We start from the raw sequence: 20707 nt of genomic DNA, 5'->3' as shown, positions 1-20707 counted from the left end.
GGCCTCGGTCCCAGCGAGGCCCGACATCGAGACGCCAACCCCTGGCTCGGGGGATACCACGTGAGCCCTTCCCACTCCCGGCGGAGGGCAGTATCGATGGGACCCCCTACCGTCTCTCCACACCTGGGTGTGATCACCCCACAGCTCTCTGGGGCCTGGCGCCTCTCCTGCTGGGCGTCTGGCCGCTCCCTACCCGGCCTCTCCGCCCCCTCCGGGCACACGGGTCAGGACATCAAAGGGCTCCCGTCCTATATCTGGGGCGACCCGACAACAGGGCAGCAGTTGTATCCTGGAGTCAAGAGCCCTGCTGATCGGATCGCGGCTGACCCTACGGAAGAAGACTCACCCTGAACCACCACTTGAGCCCTGCTGACGACGTCGCGGCTCCACCGTGCTTAAAGACCTTCACGAACCTTTGGGTCCCTGCTGACGCTGTCGCGGCCCGACCTTGTTGAACCTTACCACCAAGAGCCCAGCTGACCTCGTCGCGGCTCGACCTAAGCGGAACTACCATCCGAGCCCTGCAGACGACGTCGCGGCTCTCCACGTCCGAGCCGCTCTGAGACCAGCATCCAAGGTCTGGCGCAGAGCCCTCCCGTGCCTGGCTGGCACTAAGACTGTCCCGCTACCCTATCCTCTTGAACGAACACTGAGACTCTGACAGGATCCCTCGATCCCTCTGTAAATATTGCACGTATTACTGCCGATAAAGAATCTAATCTCGCAACTGCTATTGAGTCCTGTGTGGTGGTGTTACTGGGCCTAGTACGATCATAGGAGAAAGACCTCCCCGAGGGGGCTTCTCAGCGGCGCTCGGCTATAACTTTGCGGTAGGAAGGTGCCGGAATAGTCTCCCCGACTACCCGGTGGGCCTCCCTCCAACAGCCAACCATGCACCATTGGAATAAATACAAACAATAGTCTTGTTTTTAGTTATATCCTGGTTGGCATACTGAACCATACCTGCCAACTTACAAACTAACACCACAGTGTGAAGAGGGTGCAGGGCTTCAGGCCAAGAGCTACCCAAGAGGCACTCTGCCCCTCACCAAGCCCCCAGCACCTTTCCCAGAAAAAATAACAAGCATTGGAAATGCATTGGTTTTGCCTATGCAATATTATCAGCTACTTCGGAATCTTGCTGGTTTGTTTTACTGGCTCGTTAACAGCATTCCACAACCTTCGAGGTGTTAAATCCATTCTTCTGCAGCACAGGAGCTAAAAGGCTCATTTGTGCAGGACAACTTCAAGCTCCTAATTGAAGCAATTTTTGTCTAAACAAGAAGACAAAATATTTGCTAAATTCAGCAGAGTGAGCAGGAATTACATTACGTTGTAAACCTCCAATCTGGGCTTTTAGCCATGGTGGTGCATATTTCAAGGAGTCAGGCAACCCGTAAACTGTAGCCATCTGCTGCAGGAAGAATTAATAAACAAGCACCAACCCCCCCAACCTCAGTTTAATTTGAGGTGGGGTTACATCAATATTAACAAAACTGTATCAACCTTCACATCTAGTCTTAACAAGCGTTACTCGTACTGGAATGTTACTTGTGTGAAAATATTTTCCCTTTACAAAAAGGAACAATTGGTACGCTGTAGCAGAGAAAGACACCCATAAGAATATAGGGCCGGACTGGCCACAGCGGGAGTTTTCCAGGTGGGCCGGAAGGGTGGGGGTTGGTTTGGGCCGTTTTTGTTACCAGGGGTCATCAATATTGGCCCCCTGTAACAAAATCAGCCGAAACCGGGTGTAAAACAGCACAGCACAGCACAGCCACACCCCCACCAGGGGGGCCGGCCGAGCAGTTTGCCAGGGCCGGTTTGGGTTCCCAGTCCGGCCCTGGATGCCGAAGGGACTTCTCTGATAATATTTACTTAAGCTTTTGAATTAAACATCCCCTCCCTCCACTGACCAGGTTGGCCAATGTATAGGGGCAGGAAACAATAGAGTGTGATTAACCCGAGTAAACATTCCTAACACAAGCATTGGTAATGCATTTGGTTCGCCTATGTAATGAATAAAGCTATTTTCATCAATCATCGTCTGGGAGAAGGAAAGCGCTCCCTGATAGATAACACAGGAGTAGAGAGGATGTTGCGCAGTGGCCAGAGCTGCTGACTCGAGAGCTGGGGATCCCGGTTCGAGTCTCCGCGGAGCCGCAAAACATCCTGTGATTCTCTGCAAATCACTTAATCTCTCCGGGTGATCAATTGTTATATAAATATGCTGCAATAGTAAAAGGCAAAACATTATGAAAATATAGTTTCACCAAAGCAGATTTTAACAGTATTTCGGTAGTGGGAAACTGATGAGAAGCAGAATAGGAACAAGCATTGGTAAATGCAGGAAAATATGCTACAGCCAATAAAAATGGAGGAAAAGTAAGTGGCACGCACAGGAACCAATGAGAAGCCAGGAAAGAGAGGAGACGGGATGCAAGTCCCTTTTAAGTTTATATTAAAAACAATAGATTTCCCAAGCACAGCGCAAGCGCTGTCCAGGTGAAACTCTAAAAAAACAACAGTTATTGAACCTGTCGCCGATGTCCTGGGGTGTTTTCACACAGACATCGGCAGCTTACAGCCTCTGAAAATGAGCTGAAATTCACTGTTCACAATGGTTTTCAGCTCATTTTATCTGCTACAGTGTGATTTCGGCTCCTCATCAGATGACTCTGTGAAGGGAGCTGAAATCCCGGGACATACGGTGGCAGTGTGAGTTGTCAGGTATGTAGATGGCCTTACTCACTGGCCTTCCTAGACTTCAAAGACTGCTGACTCCAAGAAAAAATACTAAATCCTCCAGCATGGTTAATCACCAACACAAAGAAAGTTTAGATGGGAGAAACGACACACTACAATGGTATTACATGCTACAAATGTTATTGTCAATGTCATGTAACTATAAATTGCCAATAAAATGATTTAAAAAAAATCAATAACACAAAGAAAACTGCATCTCGCCATGCCCGAGTTCTCTGAACTGGCTCCCATTTGACAATCCATACTCAGGACCCCATATATAACATATAGGGCTGTACAATTACAACATCCAAAGTTACTTAGCACACAAAAAAGCATATCCCATGGGAAGGCCTAGTACATGAAATTACAAAATTCAGAGAACAAAACACTCTGCAAAAGTCATTCTTTGAGGCAGCACACAGGATCTGTAAGAATATTCTTCCAGATCTACGGAGGGCTCCTTGATACAATAGGTCCAAAACAGTAATGAAAGAACTAAAGGTGGTATTTAGAAATGTTGTCGTCTTACTGCCCAAACTCATTCTGTGTATAAAGTCATTATTTTCAACTCAATATTTTTTTGTATTTATGTGTATATATAGTCTAGACTCATTCCAATGTAACCACTGTGCGGTGAACTTGTGCACTTTATACGAAACCGCAAATAAAATAAAAAACACTGTCATTTCAATACATTAGTACTGCAGTAAGTGCTGCCCAGCAGTGCTAAGGGAGGTTCCTATCAGCCATTAAAGCTCTGCCACCTTGGCCCCTGTTGGAAGGCGGACCCCGAGGAGTCGGCGAGACCACTCAGGGGGGGGGCCCCCACACTGTACGAAGTAGCCGAGCGCTGTAGAGAAGCCTCCTGGGAGATCCTTCTCCTAATATGTACTACCGGACTCAAGGAGGTTGTCTCAAGATGAGCAATTCTTTATCAGCACTTAAAAGGTTACGGGATCAATATGTACAGAAACGGGGGATCAAGGGATCCGCAAAAAGTCTGTCTCGTTTTAGGAGGGAAGAGGTAGCGGGACAGTCTTTGGTAGAGGTTTGGTACGAGGGTACCTGGGGCCTAGGTCTTATCCTCAAGCTGGAGGACCTCCGGGTCTCGGAGGGGTCGAGCCGCGACGGCGTCAGCAGGGCTCTGGCGTTCAGTTCGTGGGGAGCCGCGACCAGGTCAGCGGGACTCTCAAGATGGTTTCTGCTCAGCTCGAGCCGCGATGTCGTCAGCAGGGCTCCGAGGGAGGTTTCAGCGAGGTTGGGCCGCGACAGCGTCAGCAGGGCCCCGATGTTCCGGGGGACTCCAAGGTTTCAGCAAGAAGGAGCCGCGACGCAGTCTGCAGGGCTCGTGGTGGTTTCAAGCAAGGGTTTCTTCTCCGTAGGGTCGGCCGCGATTCAATCAGCAGGGCTCTCGACTCCGGGATACAACTGCCGGTCTGTGGCGGGGTCGCCCCAGATATAGGTCTGGGGCCCTTTGATGTCCGGACCCTTGCGCCCGGGGGGAGGAGAGGCCGGGTTGGGAGTGACCAGACGCCCAGCAGGAGAGGCGCCCGGCCCAGGAGAGATGGAGGCCGATCGCACCTCGGTGTGTGGGAGTGGTTGGGGGTCCCATCGATACCGCCCTCTGCCAGGGCGATGAGGTGTTCACGTGATACCCCCTGGCCAGTTCTTGGTGCCTCAATGTCTGGGCCTTGCTGGGGCCGAGGCCGGGTTGAGCGGAGTCATGAGGACTGGTGTGCAGGGTCACGTGGTAGGCGGCAAAATGGCGGAGCCCCGAGGTGTAGGTGACCTCGTGTAGCCCGAACGGGTAGCTCGTGGGGGCTAGGGCGGGGAACGGGCCCAACCCCCGGGAAGTCAGGACCACGCCACGAGGCCGGGTCCAACAGCCCCAGTCACCCCTCCTTAGTGCTCTAGGAAGCTTTTAATCCTAAATGGAATTTGAGGTAGAGTAGCAGAAAATTGCTAACAATTCCATAATCTGCAGGAATTTTCAAAAACTTGCAAGGAATAAAGAGTTATTTTGTTTTTACAGGAAAAATGCACCGAAGATTTTTACTATTCCTAGCCAATGGGACATTTCCGAATTAAACAGAAATTGTACAGCAGGACTACTATTTGCATCCAAAGGCATGACATTTTTAGAGCTCTTTGGTACTTCAGTGATATGCTTCCACCTACCATCAGATGCAGACTCATTTCTGGCATACTTTGTAAAAGAGAGAGTAACTCCTAGCAATCTTCAACGCTACTTATTTATCAAGACAGAATGTGTGTTATCAGATCGTGGTTTGAGAAAATAAGCAGCAAGACTAATTCAAAACTGAATCCTTGTTCCGTTTTGATAATGTGCAGAGATAGCTCATTGCGTCAGATTTTTTACCCAAAATGGGATTTTATTGCAAATTTGAAAGAAAGAAGATATAAGAATTACACATTTATTTAAATTCGCCATCATAGATCATGCCCTGATATGAAAGGAGAGCCTGCTGTAATAAATTAAGAAGTGGAGCAACATGACTTTGTGAAAAACAAGATCAAGTGTCACCAATAAGCCAGTAATTCAGTTAAGGCCAAAACTCTGGCCTTTTAGCATAAGGGGGATACGTTTCTCACAGCCAAGTTCTAACTCTGAAAGTTTAATTATCCGTCTGTGTCAAGACCTACCTACAATCTGTGATGTGGAACAGGTGCGAGAGTGTGAGTCGCTTTACATCTATTGTATCATGAGCCAATTATGATCTCAGCAACCATAAAAACGATTGCTACTGAACGAGACCCATTTCTATGTAAACTGTGCCACAAGAGGATAAAACCTGCTCAAGTAAATTACATTTTGATAATGAGGGCCTCACCATATGCCTTTAACCACAGTTAACCTCCCAAGTGAACAGGTGTCAATATAATTTAAATAATCATTACCACAAAACAAAAAAACTTGGCTTGTGTGTCTGTGGTTGTACCAACGTAAAAGGTTGAAAAAACGCTGTATTTATGCTGAGGGACAATTCATATGGACAATGCTTTAACCTTATTTTCAAAAACTATTACTCCAGCTCTGTTTTTAGTTCGGGCTAAACGTGCATGCCGCTTCCGCAGTGCTTGGAATTGTGACATTGTTTTCACACAGATCAGGTATGACAAGCAGTGCTCATCTCTAGCCCCACTTCCAAGGTCTTCCCAACCCCCTTCTGCACAAAAAAAAACAAAGCACTGAATATTTGAAAACTAATTGCTGCAGATAACTAACTCTTAATCTCTGCAGGGGTCAGTCTATCTTCCCCAATGACATCTACCTACAGATATCAAATTAATATACACAAAGTGAAATGTCAGACTATAGCTGAATGTTCTCAATGTCAGACCTTTGGTCAATTCAGAGTCTAGAATCAGTCTGGAAAAAATGCAGATGACTGCAAGCACAGGCATGTGGGTTGATTATGGATAGCTGTGAGATCTCTGGAAGGGGTCATCACTCACGTCTGCTGCATCAAGAGAATCCTGTCCAGTGAATGCAGTATTCACAATTATAATAGAGGACATTAGCTTACTTAGTGACCGGATGAACATTTCAGCGGTCATGAATCCTTAGAACTCTCTACCCATTTCCTTAGTCTCCAAATGTATGTAGTCTCCATTTACTCTCTCTCCCCCTGTTGCTGATGACTTTATTCTCTACTGACTCAAGTCTTCTTTGCTTTTGCCCCTTGCCAATTCTCTCACTATTTAAACTAATGAGAGAGAGGCTTCTCTTTGGGATTATGCGATTGTTTCCCCAATGTCAGATACGAATTCCAGTTTTAGATAAAATACATTTGTGGGCCAGGCAAGATGCATGGGTGGACGTGATCCACACCAGCTCCAGAGCCCCACAACGGTCAGAGAAGGCTACACCAACGATGGAGGATCCAAACCTGCATGATCTGGTACATAACAGCGGTGCGATGTCAGGGACGCTCCAGGGGTTTGAAACAAGCAACACCACTGGCAATAACTGAGGGCTGCAAGTTGCGGCCAGTAACGGAGAGCAGAGATGGTACCATCGGCTGCAGAGGAGCGAAGCCTGGGGTCCGCATTGGGCTGTACGGCCCCCACAGATCTCGATCGTGAATGGGAGGCCACAGACACGGTGCAGTGGAGGGAGCGGGCCAGATAAGAGTGCTACCCCCGCTGTGCTGCGCGCGGATGATAACGAGCGAGGGGGCGCTCGGCCACGGCTTAAATCAACACGAGGAGGCGGCACCCGGGTGGCTCACAGGCAACGCAGAGGTGAGCAGGGCCATGTGAAAGCAGGGGGACGGAGCGCTGAAGTGGTCCCGGGGGCACCCCCCTCCACATTGACTCGCAAGAGGGCTGGTAATATTGGAGGCCCAAGCTGGTCTAAACGTTGGGAAGCAGTGCCTGACAAAGATGGCGCCCGAACCGGGGCAGCCTTATGATGAAAGGATAACACCAACTCCAGCAGCTGGGTGGAGGGGCAGGGTCTCTCGGGCACTTTTGATAAGGCATCTGCATTCTGACCCATGAGCGACAAAACAACAGAGTACAGCGCCACAACACGTAGAGCCTTAAAAGATGCCTGACCCTATGATGGCTGCCTCGAGAAGCAGCAGGTGAAACATCTCTAGCAGGGATTCAGTACTCCACATTATTCATCACGAAGGGACTGCAGAACGGAGGGGGAAAGATTCGCCCCAGGGAAGAAGGGTCTTATTGCGATCATTTGCCACCGCAATAAGTGCCAAATAAGGTCTCCACCTACTTTGGGACAGCAGAAAAGAAGCAAACACACAGTGAAGGAGGGAAGGGGAACACGATGGCGCTCACCAGGGAGGATTTGGTGGACTCGCTCAGGGACTTGAAGTCGGAATTGTGCACTGAGATGAAGCAAGACATCCGGACCGCAAATGAGAAACCGAAGACGGACCTCAACGCCACATGTTGGTGATCCGGCAAGATGTGGATGCTGTGGGTTCCAGGGTTCTGGAGATATAGGAACAATCCCAAGAAATGGACACTCGCATTACTAGGATGCAGGAAAAGCAATTAGAGTTCCAGACGCAGCTACATCAAATTCTCCTGAAGACGGAAGATTTAGAAAATAGATCCCAAAGGGAGAATATTCGAATAAGGGACTTGGAAGAGGACACTGAGGGTCCGGATATAGAGGCCTTTGTGGAAGGTCTCTTTGCAGGGATTCTGAGCCCGCGCCTGTTAAAGATCAAGATCGACAGGTCTCATCGCGTAGGAAGCCAGCAGATGGGTGAACGAAGGCGCACTCGAGATGTTCTTGTCAAACTGCACTCCTTCAAAACGAAAGAAGCGATTCTGCAAGTCGCTCGGAAGAAGGGGGAGACCTCTTTTCAAGGGTACAAGTGCCTGCTGTTTCAGGACTTGGCTCCCTCCACGCTGGCATGCAGCAGCATTCGATAACGTCAAAACTACGAGACAACATACGCTACAGATGGACCTTCCCCTTCGGCCTCGCTTTCTAACTTAATAACAAACCACAGCACATATCAGACTTGGAAGAACGCATTCTAGGTCTTCCTACTCCCGAGGAGGAAAGCAGCCAAGACCCTAAGAGGGGAGCAAATGCGACAAGACCCAAACAGCAATGGCGCACGATATCAAAAGGCAAGCCCAGTGTGAAATGAAGACAAAGAGTAGATGAGCAGGATTTAGGAGAGAGAATTGTTTCGACTCCAGGGCAGGGTTATTATGAGACAATCAACAATGGGTGAACTGCTGGCGAGAAAATTCTTGTCCCTACAATGAGCAGCTTGACGTAATGGACCAGAGCCCAAGATAGTTCAAGCTCGATTTCTCTTCCAGGAAGCGACCGACAACTGGGTTTTCGGGCACTGTCCAAGTCACCAGCAACATGTTCTTCGTCAAGACTGAACTGGCTGGGAGCCCGTTGGCTGCCCAGCGCATGAATTTTGGGGAGTTATGTTTTTTTCCACTGGGGGGGGGGTGAGGGGGCTCTCCTGGTGGTGGGGCCAAGAGACAGTTGGGTATCTCAAATAGGTGGGAGGTGTGGAGCACCTAGTCACTGTCAACCGGGGTGACTATGGAACCAGAACAGGGAAGGCCAGGAGAGGGGATGGGAAGGGTAGAGTGTACAGAGGTCAATAATATGGTCCCAATAGCCTCGTAGAATGTAAAAGGCTTAAACTCTGCTCTCAAAAGGCAAAAAATCTGGAAATACCTAATAGACCACCATTTTGAGATAGTTGTGCTGCAAGAAACGCACCTTAACAAATCCGAAGAGTTGTGACTTCACCATAAATACTATCCCTTAATCTACAGATCACCCGCTAACTCCGAACAGAAAGGTGTGGCTCTACGGTTTCGCACCTCGGCAACATTTCAAACTGAGGCTATGAAGGCAGATCGGGAGGGCAGGATAATTATGGTAAAGGGGAAACTGATATTAGATATGATAGGCGAGTTCGCAGAGGGGCCTACGATACTCATGTGCGACTTTAACCTGACCTGGCACGCTGAGATGGACAGCACACACCCTCAGAGATCGGCTACAAGTAATTTCCCCAAGGGAATCAAACACAGGATCCAGGCTCTAGGCTTACGGGACGCTTGGCGTATGCTCTACCCGACCACCAAAGACTACACCCTTTTCTCACATGTGCATCGGACCTACTCTAGGCTGGACCACATTTTTATGAGCCAATCCCTACTAGGCTCACTACAAACGGCAAAGATACTCCCAATTACTATGTCCGACCACAGCCTAGTGGCCATTAGTATGTCTTGGGGAAACCATGGAGCGGACAGTCGAAGATAGTACTTCCCAATCTCAGTGACTAGGGACAGACTTCTTCACGATGAACTGAGGTAGTCCATCTCGGAGTACTTCGAGCTAAATCAACTCCAGGCCACTTCCCCCCAGAATAATTGGGATGCGTTCAAGGCGGTATTCAGAGGTAAATTTACAGAACTGAACTCTATACTAAACAAACGGAGGGCTAAGGAAAGCCTAGAGCTGGAGGAGGAACTCGAGAAAGTCAAGAGGGACCATAAAAAGGCACCATCCCGGGTACTGCAGCGACAGCTTAGTGCAGTGGAAACTCAAAGCGATTTATACAAATAGGGCTGAGTATACGCTGTTGGGGCTCCGAAAGATATCCTATGCCCAGGGAGGTAAGGTAGGATCACACCTAGCGAGACAGTTGCATGAAAAAAGGGAGCGGGAACACATAGGAGGCATCAAGGATGTAGATGGTTCTCTAGCCCACAAAGACAAGGTAAAAGCGCGCATCTTTGGAGGGTTCTACAAGGATCTGCATACTGGCACACCCCCAGATACTGACTTGCAACGAAAATACGCTGTAACTCCCCCAAGTTCCGCTATCAGAGAAAGATCGGCTTAATGGCCCAATCTCTGATGAAGAAATGGGGAAAGCAATTGCTAGCCTCAAGTCACACAAGTCACCGGGGCCCGACGGTGCATTTTTATAAAACTTTCCCGTCGGCGCTTACACTTCACCACAATTCTCTATTCAACGCAATAGCTGAGGACTCTATGGTCTCGAATTTTATGGCCGAGACAGTGGTTGCCATTATTCCCATAACGACGGGGGAAAAAAAAATACAAAGTTGTGCCTCCTACAGACCCATTGCGCTGTTGAACCTGGACACTAAAATCTTCTCTGCAATACTAGCTGCTAGGCTAGATAACTTAATGCTCAAACTGATCAACCCTGACCAATCAGGCTTTATAAAAGGAAGGTGGACACATAAGATTCGCAGGACTATACAACTGATTGAAAAAGTCTCTAAATTCAAAATTCAGGCTATGCTGGTGGGCCTAGACGCCAGAAGGCCTTTGACAGGTTTAATTGGACCTTCCTCTTTCTTACCATGCAAAAGTTCGGCTTTGGGGACAGATTCATCAACATGGTCCTGGATAACTATAAACACCCACACTCAAGAATACAGGTTAACAGGTCTCAGTCACTGCCATTCGCTCTGAGCAGAGGCACGAGACAGGGAAGCCCGCTCTCACCTCTCTTATTTGCCTTAGGCATCGAACCCTTAGCAGCCCGGTTCAGAGCGAATACGGAAGCCAAAGGAATAAGATTTGGAGTTACAGAACACAAGGCCTCTCTCTTTGTGGACAACATCTTGATGTCACTCACAGACCCAGGCCCCTCCTTACAGGCTCTGCAGACAGAACTGTGTAAATTTGAAGCAGTAGCGGGCTTTAAAGTTAACATATCAAAATCTTTTATCCTAAACTCACTATCCCTGAAGGAGAGGCCTACCAGCTCCGGAGTCTGACCCCCTTCCAATGGGACAAACGCTCCATTCAATACCTGGACATTCAGCTAACCCAGAGGGTGAAGGATTCGTATAAGGCCAACTACCCCTCCTCTGGTGTCCCAGCTCCACCAAGACCTCAAAAGATGGACACCACTCTACATCTCGTGGCTCGGTCGGGTAAATGCTGTTAAAATGACATTGCTCCCAAAGCGACTACCTGTTTCAGGCACTCCCAGTCGACTTGACCGTGAGCTACTGCCCAAACTTCGGGCACTCATTACTAAATTCATAAGGTAGGGCGGTAGGACACGTCTCCCGTTCCACATTTTACAGTGCTCGAAGAGGGAGGGGGGAGTGGCACTGCTGGATCTTTCACTCTATTTCAAGGCAGCCCAACTAAGGGTGGTGGTTGAATGGTATATGAGGGAATCTGAGAAACACTGGATCCACATGAACAGGGCGATATAGAGGGCAGAACGATTTAGGACGTGCTGTGGAAGCCGTAAAAAGACAGGCCGACCAATGCATACATCAGCACTTCGACACGGACCACCCATAAGGTATGGGACGAGATCACGAGGGGTGGGGGGCTGACATCCTTCCCTTCGCCGTACACTCCGATCCACTTCAACCCTGACTTACCTCCAGCCCTGCGTGAGGATTCTTTCGAAGCCTAGCAGGAGGGGGGTAGCTTGATGGTTTCAGACCTATTTCACAACTCCAATCTGCTTACATTCGAGAGTTGCCAAAGAGACATTCAGGTTACTAGTAGTGAGCATTTTCCTTATCTCCAACTCAAACATTGGGTATCTCAGCCTCGGATAAGGGAGGCCGCCACTAGAGAACGTACCCCTATAGAGCGATGGGTACGAGGTCAGGCACCATGACAGGGGCAATCTCCTTTCTATATGTTCTGTTACTATCGACAGTACACACCCCACGGGCACGTTACCTGGCCTTTTGGGAGTAAGTGGCCAGGAGAGACATTTCAGAAGAGGAGTGGAAACACTTGTGATCGGACATAACCAGTCAGTGGCATTAAGGGAGGCCTACTACAAGACCCTCTTTGATCGGTATCTATACCCCGCTAAATTCAAAAATATATTCCTGGAGTCCTCCGACCTCTGCTGGCAAGGTTGCAGCATGCTCTGAGATTTTCGTCCCGTATGGTGGGACTGCCCTACTACGCGGCCCTTTTGGGAAGAGATCTTAGCTCACATTAAAGACATGCTGGCTTACACCATTCCGACTTCTATAGACAAAGTCCTTTTGGGCATCAGGGATCCGGAGCTAGAGCACCAGACAAAAGCAGAAAAGGCAATAATGTGGGCTTGTCTAGTGGCGGCCAAAACAGCGATAGCAGCAGCCTGGAAAAAGAGGGAAGCACTGGCCCTATCATAGTGGCACTCACGTCTCTGGAGAATCCTCTCGATGGAAAGACTAGCTGATATTTTTAGAGATTATTACAAAACCTTTGAATACAACTGGGGCCCGTAGATTTCCTTTCTCTCTCGTGGACTCCCCTCGGCGGTATGCCCACCTACCATAGGAGCCATGCACCTCTTTAAGGTGTCTAAAGCACAGGGCCAAATCCACCCATGCACATTAATAGTCCCTCAATTTGACGCAGAGACTCCGCTGTACTGCAAAGGGGTAACACCCTACGATTCGACACAATTTCAATTACCCAACAGGGGTTAATAAGATGATTCACCATCACCAGCGAAGGGATGGGAGGTGCGGTTCTGGGTGGGGTTTATTCACTTTATTATTTGTGTTGCAATTCCCAACGTTAATTTTAGTAAAATAGGCATGCCTCGAAATCAGGATGGAGGGTATAGGGGCTCGCATAAAGAGAAACTGAACTTTTTGTAAGCGCAAATGTTGTCACAAGGCCCTGTGTGTCCTCCGAAGCGTAATCTGTTATCCTGAAGTCGTGTTGAATAAAAAGACCTTTGATAAAAAGACCTTTGATTAAAAAAAATACATTTATGACAATGTTTAACATGTAACTGAAGCACTTTGGTCAAATATATTCAAGAAAACAGCATCAAAGACAATACAAAACCAGTTTCAAAATCTATGAAATAAACATAGCAGCTTAACAACTACTGTTGTGTGTAAATCAAAGAAACTTAGTAACAGTGGCAAATAAAATAAAACTTAGTTAATAGCATAGGTATAAAGAACACATACATTCCAAAGAATGGAACAGCACATTTCCTTTCTGTAAAAAGTACAGTGATCATAAACATTTATGTTTTTTAAGTCACTAAACAGCAATTGCCAACGAACTGCAAAATTCTTCTAGTTCAGGAAAGAAGGTGATTGAGCAGATGATGGTATCTGGCCAGGATCACACTACTGAGAAAAGCAGGGCCACAAAGAGGTTGCCTGGTCCCACAGCTGACATGGCCTGAATATTTTTTGTTTATTTTATTAGCATACAAGAGTGACAGCCTGCTGTAATGATCACATTCATCTGCCTGGGTTTTTAGTTAGGTCAGTCAAGGGCAATTACTAGATGAAATAAAACCGGTTCTTATAGTCTATTACTTTGGTAAAATTCTACAAATGAAGATGCCAATCTTCTCTAAAGCCTTAAAAATAGGATACTCCTATAAAAACACCGTTTAATGCTTATGAGCAAATAACTAAGAGGCAAACTTTCTCTGTATGAAACGCTATATAAAAACTAACATAAGATAGACTCATAGAACTATGTTGTGATATTACCTTATACTTGTCTGGCCCCCAAGATCCCACACTTGAAACTTAAGGTTTTTGTAGGTTACTGTCTCCACGTTGAAGCCAATGGCTAAAATAAAAACAAGATAAAAATCAGATAATCTGTATTAGGACACCTGATGAACTAAATCTTCAGAAGACGTTGTCACTTTTTACACAATCAGCACAAGTTTATCAAAAACAGCAATTAACAGTTTCAAACTGTAAGCACATTCACTGCAACAAAACTTCAATATATTAAGGCAATTACAGACACACTATATTGACCAGGCAAATAAAGCAAACACTAGTAGGAGAAAGCAAATGACACATTTGGAATCAAAATGAATAAAATGTCAAAGTCAGTTTAGGGAGGCTGCAAAATGTAGATTAGATTTCTTGACCCTATTTGGGGGAAGGGAGGGAGGGAGTAATAAAATATTTGTAGTTTATCAGGTGAAGTACTCTAATATAATTACCACAAAAGCATACAAACTGGAAGCCTAGTATGGTTTACATGTCAGTGCACAAGAATACGTACCAGTTAACTTACAGTGGTCCAAAAAAGGAAGATAAATGAAAAGACCCAGAAGAAAATGTAAAAACACCAGGGGGCCTTGCAAAAGCATTGCTACTACCAATGACATTAAATGTCGCCATAATGATACAGCATTGAAAGAAAGCATATGTAGCAGTAGGGAAACACGTCTTTTAAACATATATTCATGTGTTAGGACAAGGAATGCAGGTGTCAAATGCCAGATGTAATGCTGCGCTAATTAGTCAGGAGGATCAGTGAAGTGCCTCTACACGCCTGAGAAGGTGAGTTTTGATGGTGGACTTAAATTCAGCAATGGAGTACCCATCTCCGAGTGTGCAGGAGAATCATGGAATGTTGTTTTCTCAAGGAAGTGAAGGACCTAAACTGAATGGTATGCATGGTGTACCCATGGATGGATAAGCTATTGTGGCCACTTAAAACTACAAGGAGACATTCTGTCACGAGAGGGGAAGCAAAGTGCAATGTGAGCTCTCTACTTGCCTTCAGGCCAGGGAGAGGGCTCACAGCCAGCCACCTTGGTGGTGGTAAGTAGAAAAGGACAAGTGGCATGGAGAAATTTTAAAGTGGGTGTATGACACCGATTATTTTATTCAAGGTGAGCCTGAATACTGTAAAAGGCCCACTAAGGGTCTGCTGCAGTAATCCAACTTGATCATCAGGGAAGAGGAACTCGGAAGGCTGGAAAAAGGAGTTGTGTGTAGATTGATTTTGTTTATATTCAGTGGTAGAAACCGGTTTGCTGAGTATCTGCAGATGATAAAGGATAACAGCGACATGTTGCAAATTGCATGCAATGGAGACAATTTCAGTGTTGTGGAGATGAAAGGGTAATCAAGTTAATGACAATGGTAAATTATGGGAAGTAAATATTTTCAGTTTCTGATGAGTTTAGGACTAAAGAACAGGGGACCATCCAATGCCTAGAGTCTAAAATATACACTTTTAGGGGTGGAGTTAGAGATATGAAGAATATGTGTGTTCTGTCAGTACAGCACTGTGAAGAAACGTTATGGGATGATGCCATTAAGAGTGGAAAAGTGGAGGCAAAAAGGAGAGTGCCGATAATCAAGTCTTGGAAGATGTCTACGTGTAGGGGGATCAAGTAAAACATGTGAGAAGCACAGGGAAGTAGCCAGTTAGGGCTTAGCAAGACAAGAGGTACACCAGCTCAACACTAGTTATATCGTGGGAGAGGAGAATACCTAGCATGTAAATATAGGTGAAGGAGGATAAATTAAATTTGATTATGATAAGCAGTGGTGAGAAAGTAGAACAAACCTGAGACAGCGGTTGGAGTAAAAAAAGATTTCATGCAGTAGAGTTTAGGTTGCTGCTTTTGTAGGTTTAGCATAAGGTGTGGAACTGTGGGTGTTTTTGGGCGCAGCCCTCTATAAATGTGGATGAGCATGTACAAACTCATTAGTCAGTGTTTATTCACAGCCTTTTGCAGGAGGTCTCATTTTGGAAAAATTATGCACATTTGGTTCTGTCAAAGAGAGGAGTAAGTCCGCTTCCATGGAGAGAACAATCCTATATTTATGGGGAAGAATTTCTCAATGGGACGGACCATTTAGCCTGTGGAATGAAGAAAAGTTACATGTGAAAAGTTATATTTGAATCACATTCACGCATGCAGAAGTTTTTTCCTGGTGGAAAATGTGCATGACTACTCCTAGAGCCCTTTGCAAATCCCTAAAAGTTCATAAATCTGCTCCAACCCAAAAATGACTCAATAAAAGCTTTATTCGGAATGCATAGCAGAACCATAAAAGCAAAATACAAATACACATAATAGAAAAAAAATGTTGTCAATATTTACACAATGAAGATATGGCACTCAGGTTTCTGACAGACGGACATTTTCGTAAAAACTGTTAGTTCTGTGTGGGAATATGCAAGTGCGATAATAGCGGCAGATTTCAGGTGCAGGGTAGCAAAAAAGTGCATTTGTTTATCTAATTTATCCGAGTTTACATAATTCATTTGTAATTTCAGTTCAAAAAAGAATTTTTTTTTATAGGTTAATTAAAATACAGCTGACAGTCATGGAATCAAGGTTGGTAATTATAAATTTGTTCGATGCCTTATACAATATTTTAGAAACTTTGCAATGTTGAAAGATGTCAAGGGTGAGTCCAACATTTGTAGTGCCAGCAAGGCCGGGCGACATTCACGCAGGGCCATTTGTTGCAAAAGAGGTTTCAACCACCGTTTTCTAGGTTCGATATAAAATTAGCAAAAAAAAGTAACATGTAAAAGAGACTGTGTGGAAGTATCATCACAAGGGCAACTAGAAAGCTCCTTTGACCAATCATTGATGTTAGGGAAAGTGATAAAACGATGAAAAATATTAAGTCTGAATCTGGTGAGTAAGAAAACATCATAGGTTGGCAAATTTAGGGTTAAGTAGGGCTCGATTTTACATGAGGTTTGAATTTGTAGGGAATGCTGGACGGAAAGTTTATTGGCTTCGACAGCCAGACGAAGATCGCCTAGATGTTTTAGACACTCAGCCTTTAGTAACTTGCGTGGGATCGTTGCCATGTCCTGGAGAGCCGAGTAAAAATTTGGATGGCCCAGATCAATAAAAAATTTCTGTACATAATGTAACCAGGAAATTTTTTGTGTATATTCTAATTTGACAGTCCTTTATGATTGCTTGAGTGAAAAGCAACTTTCTGATGTCCAAATGCGATGCCACAACAGAATTGGTTGCATCCGGATGGTATCGGAAATATATGACAAGCCCAGTTCTTGGTGGCAACGATAGGTAGATGAAGATTGGGGGACTGCTAGTAGGTATCTGAGAAAGCTATTTTCGATTTTTTGAATAGAATCTACTTGAGCGTATCCCCATATGCCAGCGCCATAAGTGGCGGTGGTAATGCACTTTGGACGAAAGACTTCAAGAATATCTTTAGGGGGTCTCTTTCCGAGTCTCTGCATGAAAGTGACTAGAGCCATCGTTGCTTTCAAGAACTGGAGTTTTCTAGACTCAATTGCCCTTATCCAAGTCCCCTTTTCGTCTATCACCACTCCCAGGTAAGGGTAGGTTGTAGTATGGTCAATCGTTGTGTTTGTGATGTAGGTACCATGTCCCTTTAGTGATTTTTTTTCAGAGGTCATTGTAAAGGTCTTTTGGTGTTGATTTTTAGATCTAAGTTGGACATAAATTTATAGTAACGGTTTAGGGAGCGTTGTAATTCTAATGGGGTACGAGCAAGGATTACCGCGTCGTCCGCGTATAGTACTGCAGGAATTGGACGATTGTTGATCTGTGGTAGGTCCTGGCTCCCCTCCAACATAGCTGCCTATAGGCCGTTGGTGTATATGGTAAAGAGGAAGGGAGCCAGGACGCAGCCCTGTCTAACTCCCCGCTCCACACTGAACGATGTGGATAGCTGGCCCCCTGTGCCGAACCTGACTCTGGCAGTAGCGTTTGAGTAAAGTTCTCTAATATAATTGACTAGGGTTTTATCCACCCCTATGTCTAGCAAGACGGTCCATAATTTGGCGTGAGAAACGCAGTCAAATGCTGCAGAGAGGTCGACATATGCCATGCAAAGTCTGCCTCCCTTTGCATTTACATATTTTCCTCTTATTAGGAGCAAGTTAAGAACCTGCTCGATGGTGCCCAGACCCTCCCTAAAACCATATTGGAGGTCAGAAATGATGTTATTCTCCTCCGTCCAACATTGCAGCCGTTCAAGTAAAATACGACCCACCACTTTACCTAGTGAATCAAGTAATGAGATGGGTCGGTAACAAGTCAGGTTATTGCGGTCCCCCTTTTTGAAAATCGGAACCAAAATGGACTCCGACCAAGAGTCCAACCTTACCAGTAGCTTCCAGGACTCTATGTAAAAGGGGGACCCATAGATCGATATTTGATTTATATAGGTCCATAGGGACCCCGTCCGGGCCAGGAGCCTTCCCTCCCCGGCTAGCTTTAAGAGCTGATTTTATATCTGCCAAGGTGAAGTCTAAAGGGAGAGAATTTGAGGCATAGCTTGTAATTGATGTGGCCTGTGCGACAGGACCTGGGAGTGGCAAGGGTGGGTCTGTGAGACTAAACATGTGCGAAAAATAGTTGGTCCATTCGTTCTCAGTAATAGTGACCTCTATGGTACCACGTTCTTTTGAGCCTGAGAGAAATGAAGAGTTTATGACCTCCCAAAAAGCTGAGGAGTCCTTTGATTTACAGCTCTTGTGTAGAGCAATCCAGTGCTCTTCTTTTAGTTAATTTCTACGATTCGTGAGAGTCTTGTTATAGAGTTTCCTCAGTTGGGTAACCTCTATTCTGTCTCTGGGGGCTTTCTTTAAAGCTAATTTAAGTGCTTGATGTGCCTTGGAGCAAGAAGAATTGAACCAACTGTCTTTCATTTTTCTTTTCGTTTTAGGAAAAATAGTCAGAGCCTTATTTACCTCAGTAATTATGATTTTAAAATTTGCTACAATCTCATGGGGTGAGGAAGTCTCCGCCAGACAAGTTGTGAATGCTGCCATGTTCCCAAAAATTAACACCAGATCCCATATTTAAGATGATTAAACTGGTGGTTTGTGAATTGAGCCCTAGGTGTAGTGGTGCTTCGGTGAATCAAGGGAATTGAGAGATAGGAGAGTGGTTGAAGTGAAACAAGGCACCCAGCATTAATATAACTACCACTACTACAAAAATAAAATGGAGATCAAGTGAAGGATCTCAGGAGAGAAAATTTGTCTTTAAAATTATTTCAGAGGTACAGGGTATGTCAGTTCCTAATGGAAATCAGTCATCAGCTTCCCATTAGGTGACATGTTAGTGACCGATAGGCAAGCTAAACATTTCCAGTTATTGTCAAGATAATCACAAGTGTCATGCAGAGTATGAAGTGGAATGTCCATAGGACTAATTACCATAAAATGATCCAGGATCTGGTTATTGTGCTTGATATGATCGATGACTAAAATATAGGCTTTCCTACCCAAAGCCTAATATATTTATGACAATCTGATAGACAACCTCTAGAGCTCGTTTTTACTTCTCATGGGTAGGATTTCTATATATTCTCTCTCTTATCTCCAGAAAGAGCAAATCCTACCTTAGCAACATAAAGTTTTGGATATCATTGTGTCACATGAGAGGCTGTATTGTTTATTCAGACTGGATGAACACTCAAATCTGACTGGCAGAATGTGGAATGGATGGAAATCCTGTTTTTTTAATTGAGTCAAATCCATGTCCGACAGGACACATCTTCAGGTTCTCACAAAAGTATTTGTCGCCTAGTCTTTAATAAAACAAAGAACTGACAACACATTCTGTCGTCTTCAGGTGCAAGCCAGCAAGCAATGATTCTCATGACATCCAGCATCATCACAGGAACCAGAGCATGTATGTGGTGTCCAAAGGTCCCTCTGCATCCCCATCATGTGAAGCAGCAACCAAGCATCTGATTGAAAGCTAGACCCCTTATAATTGGTGTATTGGAATATGTGTTAGCCACACCCTGCCCCTGCCCATAATTTTAGCTGGGCTAGACAAATACTAGAGACAGGATGGACATAAAGTCTTGTTAGAGGCAGTGGTTATTATTCCTGAATTGAAATATACAAGTGCCAGCATTAAACTTTGGCAACACGACCAGTCAGTTACACGGTCCAATTTGCTTGGTCTGTTGTCACTACTTCTGAAAATCATGGAGATCAGGTGAGTGGTTGGATCTCCCTCCTAGCTATAGAGACTGAAAGCTTTCTCTTTGTCTAAGGTCCCAGTGAGTGGTACACCTGTGTTCTTTGAGATATCCCTTCAATAATACTGTAACATGAAATGTCCTCACTGGAGGATCCAAGTCTAGAAGAGATTCTATGTTCATCCCTGCCGTGATCTGGCACACTGGAAAGATAAACACCTGATCCCTTTCGCCGTCTTTGGCATTCAGGAGCCATAGACCGTACACAGACAGAAATGAGAGGTTCTGGGGTTTAAAAACTCCACAGCAGTGCCATGAGCTACAAGAAGTGCATTACAATAAATAAATACATACATTAATAAATTAAAATACTGATTCAACACTATGGGCCTTATTACGATGCCTGGCGGAAGGTCATCCGGAAGCTAGTCAGTGGGGATCCGCCCAACATCCAAGGCATCAATCCGACCATCATATTATGATACAGGCGGTCCGACTGAAGCCTGGGGGGAGGGGTAAACTGCTCCGCCTCCGACAGGCTTAAGGAGGCGGAGGGCGGATCGTAATCCCCAAAATGGAGGCGGTACCTGCTGCTCAGGCACCGCCATGGGAATTACGATGCACGTTTCCGACTACCTTTCATGTTGATTCTTCTGCCATTAGAAGGATAGTAGAAAGGGTCTTTTGGGGCCCCTAGCAAGGCAGCTGTCCATCG

The 20707-nt window shown here is 45.7% G+C and overlaps 1 protein-coding gene across 2 annotated transcripts in view; it reads right to left on the bottom strand.

The window, feature by feature from the left end:
• Nucleotides 1-20707, bottom strand: part of ARL1 (ARF like GTPase 1) — a 197768-nt gene that overhangs the window by 136522 nt on the left and 40539 nt on the right. For both annotated transcript variants that reach the window (XM_085653316.1, XM_085653317.1), the window contains one exon: nt 13768-13849. In XM_085653316.1, the coding sequence (XP_085509442.1) occupies nt 13768-13849 (82 nt within the window). The remainder of the gene's footprint in view (nt 1-13767; nt 13850-20707) is intronic.

Source organism: Triturus cristatus, chromosome 4_1 (assembly GCF_964204655.1).
Source record: "Triturus cristatus chromosome 4_1, aTriCri1.1, whole genome shotgun sequence".
Lineage (NCBI taxonomy): Eukaryota > Metazoa > Chordata > Amphibia > Caudata > Salamandridae > Triturus > Triturus cristatus.
The sequence above is the reverse complement of the archived record's forward strand: the minus strand, read 5'-3'. Positions and strand labels throughout refer to the sequence as shown.